The sequence below is a fragment of the Bufo bufo genome, chromosome 6 (genome assembly GCF_905171765.1).
Source record: "Bufo bufo chromosome 6, aBufBuf1.1, whole genome shotgun sequence".
Taxonomy (NCBI): domain Eukaryota; kingdom Metazoa; phylum Chordata; class Amphibia; order Anura; family Bufonidae; genus Bufo; species Bufo bufo.
In genome coordinates, this window is record NC_053394.1 from 270,990,470 (window position 1) to 271,014,434 (window position 23,965).

Sequence of the window (23,965 nt, forward strand, 5' to 3'; positions counted from 1 at the left end):
GCCCCTGGCCACAAAGCTAAGGGAAGGGGGCCACAAGATGAACTCTTGTACCAGGGCCCTTGAGCCTTTAGCTCGCCCCTGATGCTACTTATGTATGGTAAATTCAAGAAGATAATAACATACATGTAAGACCACTCCAACAGGTCTGATGGCTGTGTATTAATGGCATCTCTTGTGAACTGCTTTAAAATTTCTGGTAACTCTGATGGAATTGTCATTTGGTCTTCTGCTATTGGCATGGCTGAGTCTGGAAAGACATGACACCACTAGATATTATACAGTATATAGATCCACATGGCCAATAAAGCTATGCAAAATGTACAGAAACACATTGGTGACCTACTAATAAATAGACATACAATATATTTCTAACTGTATTAGGCAATATCTGCCTAGCATCTAATTAGGTCTATGAAGGTACAGATATCCTAACGTCCTCCATCACTGTATGGATGTCTGAAAGGAAAATCTTTGAATCTGTATGATGCACCCCAAAGATCGCTTAATCTGGGACTGCATTTAGCTGTACCATTAACTGACCTTTAGAGTAGAGCTTTATGAGACCAGGAGACCACTTTGTGTCTGTAGATCTATAGTAACCTTGGTCAGTCCTCTTGGTATCCTAGCAACGAGCCGTTGTCATAATTGCAGCTGCATAATGATAGATTGTCAGGTAATATACAGTCAGGTCCATAAATATTGGGACATCGACACAATTCTAACATTTGTGGCTCTATACACCACCACAATGGATTTGAAATGAAACAAACAAGATGTGCTTTAACTGCAGACTGTCAGACCATTACTTTTGGTCCCTTAACAAGTAGGAGGCATATATGCAAACTGTTGTAATTCCTACACCGTTCACCTGATTTGGATGTAAATACCCTCAAATTAAAGCTGACAGTCTGCAGTTAAAGCACATCTTGTTTGTTTCATTTCAAATCCATTGTGGTGGTGTATAGAGCCAAAAATGTTACAATTCTGTCGATGTCCCAATATTTATGGACCTGACTGTAGCAAACATCATTAGCATAGGTGATACAGAGCGGGCTGTATAGCATGTCACAGCGTTCTGTAGGCCATGTAAAGTTTACTTTAGATATATTAGAATCTGAAGTACATTCAGTTCTCTTCTATTTTTAGTCATTTCACGTGTCTTAGTCCCATTAGTTTGTTCTTGTTGTGTTCTCTCGTTCCTAATAACATGCACCAGCCCTCATATATTAACTTCTGAATGACCAATTTTCTTAGCTTAATACTTTCCATGTTTAAGCAGCCGTTTTATTTTTTTTTCATTGATGTGGCAGTATATAGTAGTTTTATTCAGGAGAAATAGTATTTTTTTGGTGCTGTTTGGGGGTACACTTGAGTTACTAATGTATATACATTATAAAAAAATGCAGATCCATTTATTTGTGATCAGTTCAGCATATCCGCAAAAAAAACTGATTGCATTCCACATTTTTGCGGACCCATAGACTTCAATGGGTCCACTTCCCGATTTTCACTGACAATTATAGGACATGTTTTATTTGTCTTGTGGGGCCGTGGAACGTAAGAAAAGATGCGGACAGCAAATCTTTTGGTGCCTCATAGAAGTGAATCTAATTTGAAAAGTTGTGGATCAGATGCGGAAAGCAACATAATGCCGTCTGAATGAGCCCTTACTATAACTGTAATGCATGGATTGACTCTACGGAGTAAAGCATGCTTTAGTTACTGTTCCAGCTGCCAGCTGTCTTATCTTTTGCACCACACCTGGGTGAACCAGGTATTCAAGAATTTTGATATTGGTGGCCTATCCTCATCAGTAAGGGTCTGACACCCTGCAATCCCGCTTATCAGCTGTTTCAGAGTAGCATCAGTGGTGGAGCTACACAGATCCATTTGTTATGTAGTGGACAGAGCTATCAACTGCCGTGCTGCTCCTATTGAAGGGAAAGGGAGCAGCGCTGCAGCTTCCGGCACTGGAGCTGCTTTGAAACTGCTGATCAGTGGGGGTGGGGGCTGTTGGACCTCCAAGGATCAGATAATAATGGCCTATTATGGGGATAGACCATCAATATCAAATACCCCTTTAGCAAGTGTGTCTGTGTCTACACTTCCTGCTGTTACCCTGTTGTGGGACCTCTACAAAAAATTTTTTAATAGTATCTTTTTATTTATTAATTTAGCAAAAAGCATAACAAACACATCAAATACAGACAATCATCAATTGAGTCCAGTACAAATCAAATACATGGGATCAATCATAGCAGATCCCCATGACCCAAGTTTGGGACAGAAGAAAAAGATATCACTTTCAGGATGAACAGTACCCAACATATCAATCCTAAGGAAGATTAAAAGTACTGCACACACACACACACACACACACACACACACACGCCTTCATTGGTCAGAACAGTCTTTCAGTCATCTATGGTACTAGAGTCTGGGCTCCAATCCAGGGGTCCCATATCTTCATGAAGCGATCAGGGGTCCCTCTTCTCTCATACACAAACTTGTATAATTCAAGATCAGCATTAACTAGATGTACCCATTGTTGCACAGTAGGATTCTTAGGAGGTTTCCAGTTGAGAAGGATAGTTTTCCTAGCATAATATATGAGTATTCTATACAGCTTCCTGCCAAATTTGGTTGGAACAATCTCGTTGGCTACTCCCAACAGACTAGTGAGTTCAGTACAGACGTTAGGAAAGCTTAGTTTGTCATTAAAATATTTATGGATCTCTTCCCAGAAGCCATGAATAATCGGACACTGCCAAACCATGTGTATAAGACAACCGTTTTCATGTCCACATCTTGTACAATGAGGGTTCGGCAATTTACCCATTTTAAATAGTCTCACAGAAGTATAATAAATCCTATGAAGCCATTTAACTTGAATCAACTGATCCCTAGCACTTACCACTGTAGATCTCCATGTACAGCTAGATTCTTTAACATGAACATCTTCCAAACCTTCAATGTCCCTTTTCCACCTAACAAATGCCCTGTCTAGGGGGGAGTCCTGCAACGCCATCAACGACGCATACAGGGTCGACACTGGTTTGACCAACGGAACCCTCCTAATCGCTGCCTCAACTGTACCACACTCCAGCTTTAAAGGTTCTCTACCAAACTGAGCCTGACAGGCATGCCTGATTTGAAGATATCTATACAAACAACGCTGGGGCAAATTAAACTCCTGTTTCAAACTATTAAAGGTTCTAAATAGGCCCTTATCATATAGTTGGGTAAGGTAGCGCACCCCCCTCTGAGGCCAAAATTCAAACTCCAGTAATGAGAACAGCTCCGGAAGCACTCTGTTTCTCCACAAAGGCAAATATGGCGACCAAGTAATATCATTCTCATCAGGGTTACATTTCTGACCCCATTTGACCCACATCTGTACTGCAGCAGCCATCGATTGGGTGTAGTGTATTGTAGACCTAGCCCCCCTCCTATACGCCAAGTATGTAAGTGCCTCATAGGACCCCAATAAAGCTGCCTCCAACACTACCGCCGGGTTACCTGAGTCAGCCCGTACCCACCACGCCACATAGCTCAGCTGCACCGCTACATAGTACATGTACAGGTTTGGCAAGGCAAGACCCCCCCGCAGGTAAGACGCCTGGAGGGTGGATCTCGCTATTCTGGGAGAAGACTTATTCCATAGAAAGGGAGCAATTATTCTATCCAAAGTAGCAAAATGTCTCTTGGGGAGTAACACTGGGGCAGCCCTATATAAGTATAGCAATTTTGGGAGAAGAATCATTTTTACCACATTGATACGCCCAATCAGAGTTAAAGGAAGGTTTTCCCAAGCCTCTAGCTTTCGAGTAATGGATTGCATTGTAGGAGCAACATTCAAATCATAAAATTTTGCCACTTCTTTATGAACAATAATCCCCAAATATGTAAATTGCTCCACAATCTGAAGCTTATTGTTCACCGAAATGCGAGCTGGGTCAACATCATCAACCAGACATAGACTAGACTTAGCCCAGTTCACACGGAGACCCGAGAAACCCCCAAATTGATCAACAACACCTAAAAGGGTATCCAAGGATTTCCCTGAATCTGCTAGGTAAACCAGCATGTCATCAGCATATAATGAAAGCTTTTCTGATATTCCAGCTATTTCCCAGCCTTCTATACCTGAATTAGAGGATATGAGTATCGACAAAGGTTCCATAATTAATGCAAATAACAGGGGGGAGAGAGGGCAGCCCTGTCTAGTGCCTCTACCCAAGGGGAAGGAGTCCGATGTGTACCCATTCACCCTGACTCTCGCCGAAGGGGATCTATAAAGCATTTGTAACCAGCACAAAAATTTCTCCGGAAAGCCCATTTGAGTCAGCACTGCCCACATAAATTCCCATTCTACTGAATCAAATGCTTTTTCATTGTCTAAGGACGCAAGAGCCCTCATACCTCTGTTATCATGTTTGACCTGAAGATTAGTGAACAATCGCCTTAAATTAATATCTGTGGTTTTCCCTGGCATAAAACCCGATTGATCTACCCCAACCAAGGAGAGAATTACCCCCCGCAATCTTAACGCCAGTACCTTCGCAAAGATTTTGACGTCAAGATTCAGAAGTGAGATAGGTCGATAAGAGCTACACTGGTCAGATGGTTTCCCCGACTTGTGAATCACTACTATCGTTGCCTCCAGAAAGGACGGTGGCAACGAACCACTTTCCAGTGCATACCTCAACAGCTTCCCAAATCTACTAACCAGGTCTTTAGAAAATCGCTTATACCATTCAGCAGGAAATCCATCGGGTCCCGGGGTTTTCTTGGTTGCTAAGGAACTAATGGCCGTTTCAGTCTCCAGGTCAGATATGTCTGCCGTTAGGGCTCCCCTGTCATCTCTGTCCAAAGAAGGAATATTAATACCTGCTAAGAAATTGACTATTTCCTCCGAAGTACACGTGATCTTGGGGGCATACAATGTCTCATAATAGGAGGCAAACTGTCGGCAGACATCTCTGGGCTCCCTTAATAAGAGCCCCTGATCATTCAGAACTCCCGCCACCACCGTTTGCTGTGTCTCAGATCTAGTCAAGTACGCCAAGGCCCTGCCACACTTATCACCATCTGAAAAAATAGTTTGCCTCTGATTTAAAAGTTTCTTCTCAGTATATTCAGTTAAATGCAAAGTAAACCTACGCTGCGCCTCAAGCCACAAAGTCTGCTTCTCAGGGCACGGATCTAGTATATATAACCTCTCCTTATCAGCTATTCCGTCTCTAGTTTTATCCGTTTGATATTCAGTTCCTTTCTATGAGTTGCAATAGCAGCAATCAATGCCCCTCTCATTACTGATTTGAAAGCATCCCATTCTACCAGAGGATTCGCAGACCCTTCATTTTCTGCCCAGTAGTTCCCCATTGCATCTAGACTCTCGCTCACCACAGGTAATACCTCGAGCCACATAGGGTTTAACCGCCACTGCTTATCAGTCGAAGCCAGCGGCTGTGACAGTATCAGAAGGAGGGGGGGGACCTCTACAAATAGAAGAGGGTCTTCCTGTGGCATTAACCCAAAGCTTCAGCAGAAGCCAACGCTTTTTGGAATTTACTTTGGACCCAATCACTCATCATTGAGGTTTCTCTCTCATAAGGTGATTTACAAATAACCTATTTAATCTAACTGATGATATGTCCTGTGCAACAAAAATAACACGTACAATGCATCTACACATGGACATCTGCATGTTTTGTATAGGGTGGACTCCAGAGATATCCTGCTTCTTATTTTATAGGTTCACAACTGTACATTGTATGTGACCCCCAAAAATCAACTCTTTATCCATCAGTAATTGACATCATAAACACCTCTTAAAACCTTATAATTTTACATGGGCCTAATTTGGTGGCATTGTATATATTTATTTGTAATATAGATACCAATAGAAGAGTTTAGGGCTGAGTATGTGTTTGTAGGTGTGATATTTAGCAGGCACTGCAATTTTGGTAAACGAGTTAGAATTTGTGCAGGTCATAGGTCTAATAATCATGCTACACTCAAAGAGATGAGCTGAAAACTCAGCTATAAAGGAAGATTATACAGTAGGTAATGCGTCCTTTGGCAGCTGTGATGCTCATATGCTCAGATGCTAATAATACCTTTTGGCATAATTCACATGACCGTTTTTCTAACTGCCGTCACACAATCATTTTCAGAACCATTTAAGGTCTATGGGGCTATTCACATGGCTGTTTTTTTTAATGGACAGTTAGTTATAGTCATTTTCACAGCCATATGGTTCCCATTGAAATCAATGGGCCTATTTTTAAGGGCAGGAGAGCACTCATCTAACAGCCATTACAAATGGGTACACTCTATAATTAAGGGGTCTTTCAGGGGGTTAAATAAAAAAAATGCTCACCTCATCCACTTGCACGAGGGAACAATTACTTCACACTAGATGGAGCACTATGTAGGGTCCATTATAAATACTGGGACACTATGGGGGCCATTATAAATAGTAGGGCAGTATGGGGGGTCCATTGTATTTATCCTGGGGCACTATGGGGGCAGTTATATATACTCGGGCACTATGGGGGGCCATTAGATGTACTATATGTACTGAGGCACTATGGGGGCCATTAGAAATAGTGGGGCAGTACGGAGGGCCATTAAAAATACTAGGGAACTATGTGGGGTCCAGTAGCTACCGTATACTGGATTTACAAATGCTTAAACAGGCAATGAGACCTATCTTGACCCAGGTGAAATGAATACTTCACTTTTATTATTGTATATATTAAAATCTGAATATTATAAATGGGTGCACATTTTAATTATCTTTATTAATTATTTTACAAACCAAAAATCCTATATTAAAAATACAGTCACCACTCCACTAGTGGATTTGAAGACTGAACAGTGAGAAGGGCGCGGAGTGGTGCACTAGCTCCCACCCTCTCACTATAGATACAAGGTGCTGCCGTATCACCGTTTATAGGGCTATTGCTCACTGAGTACTGTTGTCAGTATAGCAGTGTAAAGCAGTGGGGACCAGAGTGTTTCACCCCACTGTCAAAAGAGCTATTGCTCACTGAGCGCTGTTGTGAGCACAGCAATATAAAGCAGTGGGAACCAAAGTGTTTCACCCCACTGTCAAAAGGATGCAATTGGCACCCATATCAGCATCAGGCCAGCTCGATGCCTATTGGCAATTAGCCCTACAAACTTTGATAGAAACGGTTAGGTACCGTGTCGATCATAGGTGCTTGAATGGTCACACTATTGAAATGTAGTCCTGCCGGACTAACCACAGCTTATTCACTGTGGAGTGGAAGGCTGCGTTTAAAATCTAAAACTGCCCCCCGACATGTTTCACCAGTATTCTGGCTTCTTCAGGGCAAATGGGCAGCAATGGGTCTCGCCACAAGACTGGAAGGTTAAATGCATGATTTGGAGATTGACAGGACCATCGTCCACTCATGTTAGCGGCATATATCTAATCCAACCTATTACCTTTAACTACACACACCCACAGGGCAGGTCAAGCCACACTGTCAGTCGCCTCCTACTTATGTCATCAAGAATGCGCTGTACACCAGGAGTGTGCGCAGACACTTAGACCGAACGGACCCCAACAAATGCAGTGCGCATGCGCTGCGCTGAACTCGCATGCGCACAGACTTCACCTAGAAGCGGGACAGCTGCGCCGGCTGAGGCTGTGACCATACTTAGAGTAAAAAGCGGAACGGGTGCGCAGATGGAGGCTGCGCCTGCACTTAGAATGTCAGCATGATATTATTAGTGCGGTGCAGGTGCAATATAATGTGGGTGCTTGATGGTTATCTGCTCTGCTAGTAGCTATTATACATAGATTAGGAGGCACCACAGTCTTGAGTATATACATTAGATTCATACCCATGGTGCATATACAGAGATGTACCCTATAAAGCGTTGGATATTATGTGCAAAGGATGAGAGGTGCTGCACTTGTACAACATTTATCATTCCAATCAAAATGATAGTGTTAGCAGTTGGAATGTTGATATATACAGGCTTGGACTGGCCCACATGGGTACAGGGGAATCCCCCGGTGGGCCCCTGAGCAAGGTGGGCCCCTAGTCTCCTACCCCCTGCACAACTGGCACATAACACAGTAGACTTACTGCACTACATACATATATTCAATGTACAGCGCCTCAACCAGCCTATGTTCATATAAAAAACTTGTTAGATTATTTATTATATTTGAATGTATCCATACGGTGGGCCCCCAAAATAAATTTTACTGGTGGTCCCTAGGTGCCCCAGTCCGACACTGGATATATATACTTATTTACCAGGACGATATATCCCTATAATGCCTAAATATACCCTCAGAACGGGTTATTATTGATCAACACGGTGCTTGTGGTACACTTAACATTTCTGGTTCAATAGGATAGTAATCGTGTGATCTTATAGGTGTCACTTGACACTTTGAAATCAGAGAAAAACTGAAAACATGAAAGACCAACATAAAAAATTCCTTCTCCTTCGCTCTTAGAGAAAAGCCGTAAAGGCAAAACCTTTGTTGAGCCCTTTGGGACTAAGGCTATTTAAGCCTATAGATCCACCTAGGATACCATCCTGTTGCAGGAGGAGACTAGGTGGATCTATAGGCTTGATAGCCTTTTCTCTAAGAGCGAAGGAGAAGGAATTTTTTATGTTGGTCTTTCATGTTTTCAGTTTTTCTCTGATTTCAAAGTGTCAAGTGACACCTATAAGATCACACGATTACTATCCTATTGAACCAGAAATGTTAAGTGTACCACAAGCACCGTGTTGATCAATAATAACCCGTTCTGAGGGTATATTTAGGCATTATAGGGATATATCGTCCTGGTAAATAAGTATATATATCCAGTGTCGGACTGGGGCACCTAGGGACCACCAGTAAAATTTATTTTGGGGGCCCACCGTATGGATACATTCAAATATAATAAATAATCTAACAAGTTTTTTATATGAACATAGGCTGGTTGAGGCGCTGTACATTGAATATATGTATGTAGTGCAGTAAGTCTACTGTGTTATGTGCCAGTTGTGCAGGGGGTAGGAGACTAGGGGCCCACCTTGCTCAGGGGCCCACCGGGGGATTCCCCTGTACCCATGTGGGCCAGTCCAAGCCTGTATATATCAACATTCCAACTGCTAACACTATCATTTTGATTGGAATGATAAATGTTGTACAAGTGCAGCACCTCTCATCCTTTGCACATAATATCCAACGCTTTATAGGGTACATCTCTGTATATGCACCATGGGTATGAATCTAATGTATATACTCAAGACTGTGGTGCCTCCTAATCTATGTATAATAGCTACTAGCAGAGCAGATAACCATCAAGCACCCACATTATATTGCACCTGCACCGCACTAATAATATCATGCTGACATTCTAAGTGCAGGCGCAGCCTCCATCTGCGCACCCGTTCCGCTTTTTACTCTAAGTATGGTCACAGCCTCAGCCGGCGCAGCTGTCCCGCTTCTAGGTGAAGTCTGTGCGCATGCGAGTTCAGCGCAGCGCATGCGCACTGCATTTGTTGGGGTCCGTTCGGTCTAAGTGTCTGCGCACACTCCTGGTGTACAGCGCATTCTTGATGACGTAAGTAGGAGGCGACTGACAGTGTGGCTTGACCTGCCCTGTGGGTGTGTGTAGTTAAAGGTAATAGGTTGGATTAGATATATGCCGCTAACATGAGTGGACGATGGTCCTGTCAATCTCCAAATCATGCATTTAACCTTCCAGTCTTGTGGCGAGACCCATTGCTGCCCATTTGCCCTGAAGAAGCCAGAATACTGGTGAAACATGTCGGGGGGCAGTTTTAGATTTTAAACGCAGCCTTCCACTCCACAGTGAATAAGCTGTGGTTAGTCCGGCAGGACTACATTTCAATAGTGTGACCATTCAAGCACCTATGATCGACACGGTACCTAACCGTTTCTATCAAAGTTTGTAGGGCTAATTGCCAATAGGCATCGAGCTGGCCTGATGCTTATATGGGTGCCAATTGCATCCTTTTGACAGTGGGGTGAAACACTTTGGTTCCCACTGCTTTATATTGCTGTGCTCACAACAGCGCTCAGTGAGCAATAGCTCTTTTGACAGTGGGGTGAAACACTCTGGTCCCCACTGCTTTACACTGCTATACTGACAACAGTACTCAGTGAGCAATAGCCCTATAAACGGTGATACGGCAGCACCTTGTATCTATAGTGAAAGGGTGGGAGCTAGTGCACCACTCCGCACCCTTCTCACTGTTCAGTCTTCAAATCCACTAGTGGAGTGGTGACTGTATTTTTAATATAGGATTTTTGGTTTGTAAAATAGGCCTAACTAACTGGGACAAAGTCCTCAAAAATAAAAATACAGCCAAAAAATGGGATATCTTTAAAAACATCCTAAAATCTCATTGTGAGAGGTACATACCGTATGGGAATAAAAGGTTAAGGAACAAAAAGAAACCAATGTGGATAAACAGAACTGTAAAGAAAGCAATAAATGACAAAAAGAAAGCATATAAAACACTAAAACAGGAGGGTAGCACGGAAGCACTGAAAAACTATAAGGAAAAAAACAGAACATGTAAAAAACAAATAAAAGCGGCCAAACTAGAGACCGAGAGATTAATTGCCAAAGAGAGTAAAACTAACCCTAAAATGTTCTTCAATTATATAAATGTTAAAAAGTATAAATCTGAAGGTGTCGGCCCTTTAAAGAGTAATGAGGGGGGAGTCGCAGAGAGCGACGAGGAGAAAGCAAAGCTGTTAAATATTTTTTTCTCCAATGTATTCACTGAGGAAAATAAACTGTCAGATGAAATGCTGAATGCTGAAATAAATTCGCCATTAAAAGTGTCCTGTCTGACCCAGGAAGAAGTACAACAGCGACTTAAAAATATCAAAATAGACAAATCGCCAGGACCGGATGGCATACACCCCCGTATCCTAAGGGAATTAAGTAATGTCATAGCCAGACCCTTATTTCTGATATTTGCGGACTCTGTACTGACAGGGAATGTCCCACAGGATTGGCGCATGGCAAATGTGGTGCCAATATTCAAAAAGGGTCCAAAAACAGAGCCTGGAAACTATAGGCCGGTAAGTTTAACATCTGTTGTGGGTAAACTGTTTGAAGGTTTTCTGAGAGATGCTATGTTAGAGCATCTTAACGGAAATAAGCAAATAACGCCATATCAGCATGGCTTCGTGAGGGATCGGTCATGTCAAACTAATTTAATCAGTTTCTATGAGGAGGTAAGTACTAGACTTGACAGCGGCGAATCAATGGATGTCGTGTATCTGGACTTCTCCAAAGCATTTGACACTGTACCTCATAAAAGGTTAGTATATAAAATGAGAATGCTCGGACTCGGAGAAAACGTCTGTAAGTGGGTAAGTAACTGGCTCAATGATGGAAAACAGAGGGTGGTTATTAACGGTACATACTCAGATTGGGTCACTGTCACTAGTGGAGTACCTCAGGGGTCAGTATTGGGCCCTATTCTCTTCAATATATTTATTAATGATCTTGTAGAAGGCTTGCATAGTAAAATATCAATTTTCGCAGATGACACTAAACTGTGTAAAGTAATTAACACTGAAGAGGACAGTATACTACTACAGAGGGATCTGGATAGATTGGAGGCTTGGGCAGATAAGTGGCAGATGAGGTTTAACACTGACAAATGTAAAGTTATGCACATGGGAAGGAATAATGCAAGTCACCCATACATACTAAATGGTAAAACACTCGGTAACACTGACATGGAAAAGGATCTAGGAATTTTAATAAACAGCAAACTAAGCTGCAAAAAACAGTGTCAGGCAGCTGCTGCCAAGGCCAATAAGATAATGGGTTGCATCAAAAGGGGCATAGATGCCCGTGATGAGAACATATTCCTACTACTTTACAAATCACTGGTCAGACCACACATGGAGTACTGTGTACAGTTCTGGGCTCCTGTAAACAAAGCAGACATAGCAGAGCTGGAGAGGGTCCAGAGGAGGGCAACTAAAGTAATAACTGGAATGGGGCAACTACAGTACCCTGAAAGATTATCAAAATTAGGGTTATTCACGTTAGAAAAAAGACGACTGAGGGGAGATCTAATTACTATGTATAAATATATCAGGGGTCAGTACAGAGATCTATCCCATCATCTATTTATCCCCAGGACTGTGACTGTGACGAGGGGACATCCTCTGCGTTTGGAGGAAAGAAGGTTTGTACACAAACATAGAAGAGGATTCTTTACGGTAAGAGCAGTGAGACTATGGAACTCTCTGCCTGAGGAGGTGGTGATGGTGAGTACAATAAAGGAATTCAAGAGGGGCCTGGATGTATTTCTGGAGTGTAATAATATTACAGGCTATAGCTACTAGAGAGGGGTCGTTGATCCAGGGAGTTATTCTGATTGCCTGATTGGAGTCGGGAAGGAATTTTTTATTCCCCTAAAGTGAGGAAAATTGGCTTCTACCTCACAGTTTTTTTTTGCCTTCCTCTGGATCAACTTGTAGGATGACAGGCCGAACTGGATGGACAAATGTCTTTTTTCGGCCTTATGTACTATGTTACTATGTTACTATGTAAAATGTGCACCCATTTATAATATTCAGATTTTAATACACTGCTCAAAAAAATAAAGGGAACACAAAAATAACACATCCTAGATCTGAATTAATTAAATATTCTTCTGAAATACTTTGTTCTTTACATAGTTGAATGTGCTGACAACAAAATCACACAAAAATAAAATAATGGAAATCACATTTTTCAACCCATGGAGGTCTGGATTTGGAGTCACCCTCAAAATTAAAGTGGAAAAACACACTACAGGCTGATCCAACTTTGATGTAATGTCCTTAAAACAAGTCAAAATGAGGCTCAGTAGTGTGTGTGGCCTCCACGTGCCTGTATGACCTCCCTACAATGCCTGTGCATGCTCCTGATGAGGTGGCGGACGGTCTCCTGAGAGATCTCCTCCCAGACCTGGACTAAAGCATCTGCCAACTCCTGGACAGTCTGTGGTGCAACATGACGTTGGTGGATAGAGCGAGATATGATGTCCCAGATGTGCTCAATTGGATTCAGGTCTGGGGAACGGGCGGGCCAGTCCATAGCATCAATGCCTTCGTCTTGCAGGAACTGCTGACACACTCCAGCCACATGAGGTCTAGCATTGTCTTGCATTAGGAGGAACCCAGGGCCAACCGCACCAGCATATGGTCTCACAAGGGGTTTGAGGATCTCATCTCGGTACCTAATGGCAGTCAGGCTACCTATGGCGAGCACATGGAGGGCTGTGCGGCCTTCCAAAGAAATGCCACCCCACACCATTACTGACCCAATGCCAAACCGGTCATGCTGGAGGATGTTGCAGGCAGCAGAATGTTCTCCACGGCGTCTCCAGACTCTGTCACGTCTGTCACATGTGCTCAGTATGAACCTGCTTTTATCTGTGAAGAGCACAGGGCGCCAGTGGCGAATTTGCCAATCTTGGTGTTCTCTGGCAAATGCCAAACGTCCTGCACGGTGTTGGGCTGTAAGCACAACCCCCACCTGTGGACGTCGGGCCCTCATATCACCCTCATGGAGTCTGTTTCTGACCGTTTGAGCAGACACATGCACATTTGTGGCCTGCTGGAGGTCATTTTGCAGGGCTCTGGCAGTGCTCCTCCTGTTCCTCCTTGCACAAAGGCGGAGGTATCGGTCCTTCTGCTGGGTTGTTGCCCTTTTACGGCCTCCTCCACGTCTCCTGATGTACTGGCCTGTCTCCTGGTAGCGCCTCCATGCTCTGGACACTACGCTGACAGACACAGCAAACCTTCTTGGCACAGCTCGCATTGATGTGCCATCCTGGATAAGCTGCACTACCTGAGCCACTTGTGTGGGTTGTAGACTCCGTCTCATGCTACCACTAGAGTGAAAGCACCGCCAGCATTCAAAAGTGACCAAAACATCAGCCAGGAAGCATAGGAACTGAGAAGAGGTCTGTGGTCACCACCTGCAGAACCACTCCTTTATTGGGGGTGTCTTGCTAATTGCCTATCATTTCCACCTGTTGTCTATCCCATTTGCACAACAGCATGTGAAATTGATTGTCACTCAGTGTTGCTTCCAAAGTGGACAGTTTGATTTCACAGAAGTGTGATTGATTTGGAGTTACATTGTGTTGTTTAAGTGTTCCCTTTATTATTTTGAGCAGTGTATATACAATAATAAAAGTGAAGTATTAATTTCACCTGGGTCAAGATAGGTCTCATTGCCTGTTTAGGCATTTGTAAATACATTTGTTAAAATACCTCACCCAGGTTAGGTCCAAAGTATGACTATACCGTATACTGGAGCACTATGCGGGGGCTATTATATATACTGGGGCACTGTGGGGGCCATTGGATGTACTATATGTACTGGGACAGTATGGAGAGCCATTATAAATATTGAATCACTATGTGAAGGCCATTATCTATTCTGGGGCACTATGCAGGGGCCATTATATATACTGGGGCACTATGAGAGGCCATTAGAAATTAAGAGGCAGTATGGAGGGCCATTGTAAATAGTGGGGAAGTATGGAGGGCCATTAGAAATACTGGGGCACTATGTTGGAGCCCCAGTATTATACTGGGACAATATGTGGTGGTCAATATATATACTGGGGCACTATTGGGGCACTTATATATACTGGGGCACTATGGGGGGCCATTGGATGTACTATATGTACTAAGGCACTCTGGGGGACCATTAGAAATAGTGGGGCAGTACAGAGGGCCATTATAAATATTGAAGCACTATGTGGGGGCCATTATATATTTACAGGGGCATTATGGGGGTACTTTTATATACTTGTCTGATAGATGTCAGTGCTAAAGATTTTTGACTTCATCCTTTGCAGCATTCTAAGGGTACTTTCACACTTGCGTCAAAGGTTTCCGGTATTCAGTTCCGTCCTAGGGGCTCAATACCGGAAAAAAACTGATCAGTTTTATCCTAATGCATTCTGAATGGAAAGCAATCCGTTCAGGATGCATCAGGATGTCTTCAGTTCAGTCCTTTTACGGTATTTGGATGGAGAAAAAAGCGCAGCATGCTGCATTTTTCTCTCCGGCCAAGAATCCTGAACACTTGCCGGCATTTTTTCCTTTGGAATGTATTAGTGCCCGATCCGGCATTAAAATTGCCGCATTGACGGATCCGGTCTTCCGGCCTGCGCATGCACAGACCTTTAAAAATGTAAAAAAATAACACCGGAGAGACGGATCCGGTATTGCAATACATTTGGGTTTCCGTTTGCATACAGAACTGCCTTCCGGAATCCAGCAACGCAAGTGTGAAAGTACCCTTAAACTTGCAGGCTTGTCATGTTTTCAGAATTTCTTGTCTACCCCGCATGTTGTTAAGTTAAAGGAAAGCCTCCTGTAAATATCTAGCAGCAATTTTTTTTTTATTAGAGACTATGGCTGATTCTTTGACTGTACTGTTAACATGAAATTATGGTTCGATTGATTAGGCTTTAATTAATTCTTTAACATAAATGGCTTACAGCCCTTTAACCCTTACAGTTTAAATCAATGTAAAGTGTATGGGGAGGATGTAAATGTAGATGTATTCACATATTTTCTTGATAAGGGGATTTTTGCTTCTTGGAAATTGGAGATTTATGTATATCTCCGTTTTCCATCCCTTCTATTCTATTCCTAGCATGTTGCCCTTGTTTTCCATACAACCTGATTATTCTGTGTATAATTACACCTCTTCCAGTCCTTCATATACCCCAGGAGCAACACACAACCCTCGCAGATACTTATATATAAAAATAGTTTACTGATAACACAGAGATGACAAAGCAATGGACATTATACCTAAAGATACAGATAACACAATACATAGAGGACACCACCACACACAGCCACCTCCGTTCCTGTCCACCCTGGATGCTAAGCAAATGTGGCCAATAATGTGTATGTATATACAGTATATACAGAGTCCACTAATATACAGTCTCTTCTAACCAACTCACATCCAGTATCTGACCATTAGTACATGTACATATAGAGACTCATGCATAAACAGACTGCAAATATCTATATGTACACATATAAAGTCTACTGGGATATTATACTTATATACATACCCACATAAGCACACATATAACTTAGCTTGCTCCTGAAATGCTGTTCATCCACGGGTGTTCAGGAAGAGAAGCGCCAGCCTCACTCCCAACTTTCACCTATATGTTGCTGTGTCCCAGCCCCCCACCATAGACTCCACCCTGTGACCACCCAAATATCTTCCCCTATCTCTTGGTCAAGAGAATGTTGTTCAACTGCTTTCACAATGTGCCCTTCCTGCCTTAGATATGCTAACAAGGGACACAATGCTACTAGTCATACTGAATGGGTGAATACTAGTGTTGATCACGAATATTCGAATTGCGAATTTTAATCGCGAATATTAGCACTTCGAGAATTCGCGAATATTTAGAATATCGCAAAATATATTCGGAATCGCGAATATTAGATTTTTTTAAAAATACCGATTCATTTTTATGCGAATATTTTAGGCGAATTTTAGGCGAATTTTCGCAATCAAGAAAATAATCCCTGGAGATCATGAATTCCCGAATTCTCAAATATATGGCGAATATTCGCCCAAATATTCACGAAATATCGCGAATTTGAATATTGCCCCTGCCGCTCATCACTAGTGAATACCACTGGGTCCAATTATTAGGCATATTTGTATGGTCATCAGGATGAGGTTCTGGCTGAAAGCCATATTTCCCTTAACATTTCTAATCTGTTTTTAATTTTTTTTATTGTATACATTTATACTTTTTACATTATTACAATAATGCAACGTGTTTAACCCCTTTAGGACACAGCCATATTTCACCTTAAGGACCAGGCAAATCTGACCAGTGTCACTTTAAAGAGGACCTTTCACTAGAATAAAACACCTAAACTAAGTATACAGACATGTATCTCCCTGCACTTACTGTTATACCTGGGCGCCGCTCCGTTCTCCCGTTATAGCCTCCGGTATCTTCATAGTTAGGCTCCACCCAGGGGAACCTGCCGGCGTCTCATTCTCCCATGCTGTAGCGCTGGCCAATCGCAGCGCTCAGCTCATAGCCTGAGAGGCTTTTTTTTCTTTTAGGCTATGAGCTGAGCGCTGCGATTGGCCAGCGCTACAGCATGGGAGAAGGAGACCCCGGCAGGTTCCCCTGGGTGGAGCCTAACTACGAAGATACCGGAGGCTATAACGGGAGAACGGAGCGGCGCCCAGGTATAACAGTAAGTGCAGGGGGATCCCTGGGCACCGCTCTACATATCTGTATACTTAGTTTAGATGTTTTATTCTAGTGAAAGGTCCTCTTTAAGTGGTGATTACTTTAAAACGCTTTGACTTATCGAGGCCATTCTGAGATTGTTTTTTCGTCACATATTGTACTTCATGACACTGGTAAAATGAAGTAAAAAAAATTCATTTATATTTATAAAAAAATACCAAATTTACCAAAATTTTAGAAAAATTAGCAAATTTCCAAGTTTACATTTTTCTACCTGTATAAAACATAGTGATACCTCCAAAAATAGTTATTAATTTACATTCCCCATATGTCTACTTGTTTGGATTATTTTGGGAATGACATTTTAGTTTTTGGGGACGTTACAGGGCTTAGAAGTTTAGAAGCAAATCTTGAAATGTTTCAGAAATTTTCAAAAAACCAATTTTTAAGAATCAGTTCAGGTCTGAAGTCACTTTGTGAGGCTTACATAATAGAAACCACCCAAAAATGACCCCATTCTAGAAAATAAAACCCTCAAGGTATTCAAAACTGATTTTACAAATGACGTTAACCCTTTAGGGGTTCTACAAAAGTTAATGGCAAATGGAGATAACATTTCAGAATTTAGATTTTTTGGCAAATTTTCCATTTTAATCAATTTTTTCCAGTAACAAAGCAAGGGTTAACAGCCAAACAAAATGCTATATTTATTGCCCCGATTCTGTAGTTTGCAGAAACACCCCATATTTGGCCGTAAACTACTGTACGGGCACACAGTAGGGCGTAGAGGGAAAGGTGCACCGTGTAGTTTTTGGAAATCAGATTTTGCTGGACTGGTTTATTTACACCATATCCCATTTGAAGCCCCCCTGATGCACCCCTAGAGTAGAAACTCCATAAAAGTGACCCCATTTTGGAAACTACGGGATAAGGTGGCAGTTTTGTTGGGACTATTCTTAGGGTACATATGATTTTTGGTTGCTCTATATTACATTTTTGTGAGGCAAGGTTACCAAAAATAGAAATTCTGAAATTTCATCTCCATTTGCCATAAACTGTTGAGGAACACCTAAAGGGTTAATGAAGTTTGTAAAATCAGTTTTGAATACCTTGAGGGCTGTAGTTTCTTAGATGAGGTCGCTTTTATGGAGTTTCTACTCTAGGGGTGCATCAGGGGGGCTTCAAATGGGATATGGTGCCAAAAAAAGGCCATCAAAATCTGCCTTCCAGAAACCATACGGCGTTCCATTCCTTCTGCGCCAAGCCGTTTGGTCACACAGCAGTTTACGACCACATATGGGGTGTTTTTGTAAACTGCAGAATCAGGGTAATAAATATTAAGTTTTGTTTGGCTGTTAACCCTTGTTTTGTTACTGGAAAAAAATGGATTAAAATGGAAAATTTCCCAAAAATTTGGCCGTGTTCATCTGAGGAGTTAAATCATGGGGTATTTTTATAGAGCAGTTTCTTACAGATGCGGCGATACCTAATATGTCAACTTTTTTTAAATTATGTTTTACACTATATTATCTTTTTATAAACAAAAAAAAAACATTTTAGCATCTCCATAGTCTAAGGGTCATTTTATTTTTAATTTTTAGCCGATTATCTTTGGTAGGGGCTCATTTTTTGCAGGATGAGTGGACGGTTTTATTGGCACTATTTTGGGAGGCATATGACTTTTTGATCGCTTGCTATTACAATTTTTGTGATGTAAGGTGACAAAAAATACCTTTTTTTGCACCGTTTTTATTTTATTTTTTTGACCGTGTTCATCTGAGGGGTTGGGGGGGATTTTTATAGAGCAGATTCTTACGGACGCGGCGATACCTAATATGTCTACTTTTTTATTTATTTTAGTTTTACTAAATAATATTTTTTTAGAATTTTTTTTTTTAGTTTTAGTGTCTCAAGTCTGAGAACCTGTTTTTTATCCGATTGTAAGTGGCTAAATTGGGATATAAATTTAGTACTCCATGGAAGTGTGGTACTCCCTGAAGCAACCAATAATTCAGAGGCCCGGATGATCGGGGCACGAGTCACAGTGAGTAGTGGTGTCCTTCTGTATCCCCCTCTTGTGACACACTCTGCACCTTTTTTGGGTACGTCCCTTCTTTCCAGTATGATGGGCCACAATTGGAAAGTGTTGGCCAGGGACGATCCGGGCGCCTCCAGTTCCCGAGGTACTCCGGCCTGCTCTTTCAGAAAAGATCAGGTCTTTGAGGACTGCCTCATAGAACTGAAGGAATGTCCCTGTGTTGCCAGCGCTCTGGGACAGCACAAAAGAGTTGTACAAGGCAACCTGCACCAAGTAGACCGCAACCTTTTTGTACCATGCCCGGGTTTTGCGCATGGCGTTATATGGCTTGAGGACTTAATCAGATAGATCAACTCCTCCCATATACTGATTGTAGTCGACGATACAATCGGGCTTGAGGACCGTTGCCGCTGTACCTTGTACAGGGACAGGGGTGATGCTGTTACCATGAAGTGTGACAGTACAAGGACATCCCTCTTGTCCTTATATCTGACCAGCAACAGGTTTCCACTGGTAAGGGCACGGGTCTCACCCCTGGGGATAGGTACCTGGAGGGGGTGGGTAGGGAGGCAGCGTTGATTTTTCCGCACGGTCTTACAAGCGGACGTGGATCTGGCAGCGAGGGACTGGAACAAGGGGATACTAGTATAAAAGTTATCCAAGTACAGGTGGTAACACTTATCTAGCAGTGGGTGCTTAAGGTCCCACACAAGTTTCCCGCTAACAATCAGAGTGGGGGGACATTCGGGGGTTTGATACGGGAATCTCGCCCCTCGTACACACAAAACTTGTAAGTGTACCCTGAGGTACTTTCACAAAGTTTGTACAGCTTCACGCCATACCTCGCCCGCTTAGAGGGAACATATTGGCGGAAAAGGAGTCTCCCCTTGGAAGCAATGAGAGACTCATCAACTGCGACCTCCCTTCCAGGTACATAGGCCTGTACAAATTTGTTCATAGGCAGGTACAGGCGGTCATAGGCAGGATCACCTTGGGGGGGACATGCTGCATTATCTGAATAATGCAGGCATTTCCGGATGGCCTCAAACTGGGAGCGTGTCATGGCCGTACTGTAAAGTGGGGTCTGGTAGAGGACGTCCCCACTGCAGTAATGCCTGACACTAGGTTTCTTGACTAGGCCCATGTGCAGCACGAGGCCCCAAAACGTCCTCATCTCGGCTGCACTGACCGGAGTCCAGCCACCGGGCCTAGCCAAAAAGGAGCCCGGGTGTTGAGCAACAAACTGTTGGGCTTACAGGTTTGTTTGCTCGACCATTAGATTTACAAAGTGGTCACTGAAAAAAAGACTAAAGTAGTGGTATTCAGTGAAGCCCACTGTGGAAATCTGGATTCCTGGTTGGCCTACAAAATCAGGAATCACGGGCTCAAAAAAAAGTTGAGGGGGGAGGGGCAGGGGGGCAAGCTGCAGCACCCCTCGGGGGTCTAGGGTCACACAGCTGTGCTGTGGACCCCAGGCAACTGATTTAGGGTGATGCAATTAAAATGCTTTTTTTTTTCTTCTCGCTAACTTTCCCTGAATATCCCTGCGTAACCTAACCTTTCCCTAACCTTTCCCTAAATACCTGAGTGGTGCTGGGGCAGAGATGGGGGTGCTGGGGTGCTGGCTGGAGATCCGTGCAGCTGGCGATCCACGTGCAGCGCTCCTCTCTCCTCAGCTCCCGGACACAAAAGGAGGAGGAGAGGAGCGCTGCAGTAATTTGAACTGCTTGCCCCTGCAGCCGACCAATGAGAGCGATCCTGAGAGGTGATGTCACCATCACCTCTTAGGATCGCAGGATGGTGATTGGTGGTGTATTATCACACCACCGATCACCATCCTGTTCCGGGTTATCGGGTCCCCAGAGAACAGAATAACCCGGAAACGCAGCAAACCGCAGGTCTGAATTGACCTGCGGTTTGCTGTGATCGCCGACATGGGGGGGTCACAGGAATGATTTGAGCAGGCCCCGGGTTCCGATCACCGCGCGCCGGGTTGCTGTTATCGGAACTATACATGACATACTGGTACGTCATGTGTCTTTAAGTACTGGTACGTCATGTGTCCGGAACAGGTTAATAATACGGATTGATATAATGCACTTAAAAATGTGCAATTGCTCATTAGAAAACATGAGGTTTTGAAGAAAATAAAATCAGTCTCTGTGTTCAAATGAAAAATAGTTTTTTTCGTGCAGGTGGTTGGTTTTGTGACACAGGACTGCTAGAATGAGGTTCTGCAGCTGCATTAAGCAGTGCGCACAGCCCCTCAGAGCCTCCTTCCGTTAAAGCTTTTTTTTGCTCAAAGTCCCTAAAATCGAAACAATTATTTCTTTCTATTATTCCTCCAGACCAGGGATGCTCAACCTGCGGCCCTCCAGCTGTTGCAAAACTACAACTCCCAGCATGCTCTAATAGTGGTAAGCTGTCTAAGCATGTTGGGAGTTGTAGTTTTGCAACAGCTGGAGGGCCGCAGGTTGGGCATCCCTGCCTTAGGCCTCATGCACACGGCCGTTGTTTGGGTCCGCATCCGAGCCGCCGTTTTGGTGGCTCGGATGCAGACCCATTCACTTCAATGGGGCCGCAAAAGATGCGGACAGCACTCCGTGTGCTGTCCGCATCCGTTGCTCCGTTCCACGGCCCAGCAAAAAAAATATAACCTGTCCGCGGACCGCAAAAAAACGGCACGGTCGTGTGCATGTAGCCTTAGACTGTCACTGTTACACTAAAATAGTAGCTTTTTCCTCTGTATACTCTAGAACCATTTTATGGCAGACACTGCCAGAGACCTTTCTCAACAGCTCAACAGAGTCTCATCATCGGCTCAACAAAATATGTAATTTGTTTGTTCTGCCCGGGCATCTGTCTGCCTACTGCCACCCCCAATTGGCTGATGAGGTTGTACGTCATCCTCTGAGTCTATCAGAGCAAATCCTCCCCTCCACTTAATCCCAGTGTCATGTGACCATCCTTCTTCCTCCTCCTTTGTGTTCTCCCCTACCCCGATATTCACGGTAAAATGGCAATGGGCAGCGTTTTTACGCAATTCGTCCGAAACAAATCAAAAATATTCAACTTCGATTTGCGGACCAATTTATGGGAAATTGGTAACAAACCCGGTTAGTTTAGAATAGATTCACTCATCCTTAATATATATAGCAGATTATTAGACACGTGTCTTCAGGTAGCACAACACAGAGTATAAGTTACCACTTACAAAATGTGACTGTATATTTTCTAAATGACTTCCATTCTATAGGTCAGCCCAGGGAAGACTGACCTTTCCATTATAGTAATACTACTAAAGTTGGCATGGTTGACTTGTCATTGTAAATGTTAAATAACAGGATAACGTATGTTCTACCTCCTGTATAGGTCAATTCTTGCATTGATATACTTTCATGAGACCTTGGTAGCAGCAACTCATGCTGTGTGGCCTGCAATCTTCTGATCACTTATATAACTCACCATAATACTTTTGTATCACAATCTATGTCAGTTACTTTAAAACCATACCTCTCAGCTGTCCCGGATCCCGTGGGACTGCCCCAGAATTCAACCATTGTTTTGCTGCTCCGGGACGGTTGAGGAATGTCCAATTTTCAACTGTATTTTTGTCTCACAATTGAATAAGGGGGAAGTTTTTTTGTAAGAGGTCACTAAAGAGACAACTCTTGTAAGCAGGGCAATAATGGGGCATCACTTTTGTAAGGGAGGCATAAGGAGGCAGCACTAATGTGAAGGTGCACTAAGGGGGCACCATTGCTGAGAAGGGGCAGTAAGGGGGTAGCGCTATTTTGAAGAGGCACTAAGGGGCAGCACTATTGTGAGGGGGAAATAAGAGGGCTTTCTACTGTGTGGGCGCACTGGCACTAAGGGAGTGTTCTACTGTGTTGGTGCATTAAGGGGTAATAACTACTATGTGGGAGCATAAAGGGGACTGGGCGTGTATAGATTCTGGTACATTAATCTGCTCTATTATCCCATTATCTATCAATATTATTGGATTCCCTGGGGGAAATGTTTAAAAGTAACCATTCTGAGATCAAACTAGAATAAGGATTAACATTTTTTCAATTTTTTTTTTCTTTTATCTTTCCAGACTGTGCCTGGGGTATGTTGCGTATTGTTGCGGACTATATAGGTACATGACTTCTAAACACTTGGCTGCATTTTGCATTATTTATTTTTGCATAGGCACACATACATTTCATGAGCATATACAGTCAGGTCCATAAATATTGGGACATCAACACAATTCTTAAATTTTTGGCTCTATACACCACCACAATGGATTTGAAATGAAACGAACAAGATGTGCTTTAACTGCAGACGGTCAGCTTTAATTTGAGGGTATTTACATCCAAATCAAGTGAACGGTGTAGGAATTACAACAGTTTGCATATGTGCCTCCCACTTGTTGGGGGACCAAAAGTAATGGGACAATTGGCTTCTCAGCTGTTCCATGTCCAGGTGTGTGTTATCCCCTCATTATCCCAATTACAATGAGCAGATAAAAGGTCCAGAGTTCATTTCAAGTGTGCTATTTGCATTTGAAATCTGTTGCTGTCAATTCTCAAGATGAGATCCAAAGAGCTGTCACTATCAGTGAAGCAAGCCATCATTAGG

At 43.0% G+C, this 23,965-nt stretch overlaps 2 protein-coding genes across 5 annotated transcripts in view; one reads left to right on the forward strand and one right to left on the reverse strand.

The window, feature by feature from the left end:
• LOC121003240 (ropporin-1-like) overlaps positions 1 to 239 on the reverse strand; it is a 75,692-nt gene extending 75,453 nt beyond the window's left edge. For both annotated transcript variants that reach the window (XM_040434909.1, XM_040434910.1), the window contains exon 1: positions 124 to 239. In XM_040434909.1, the coding sequence (XP_040290843.1) occupies positions 124 to 239 (116 nt within the window). The remainder of the gene's footprint in view (positions 1 to 123) is intronic.
• LRRC20 (leucine rich repeat containing 20) overlaps positions 1 to 23,965 on the forward strand; it is an 801,757-nt gene that overhangs the window by 500,070 nt on the left and 277,722 nt on the right. The window lies entirely within an intron of this gene.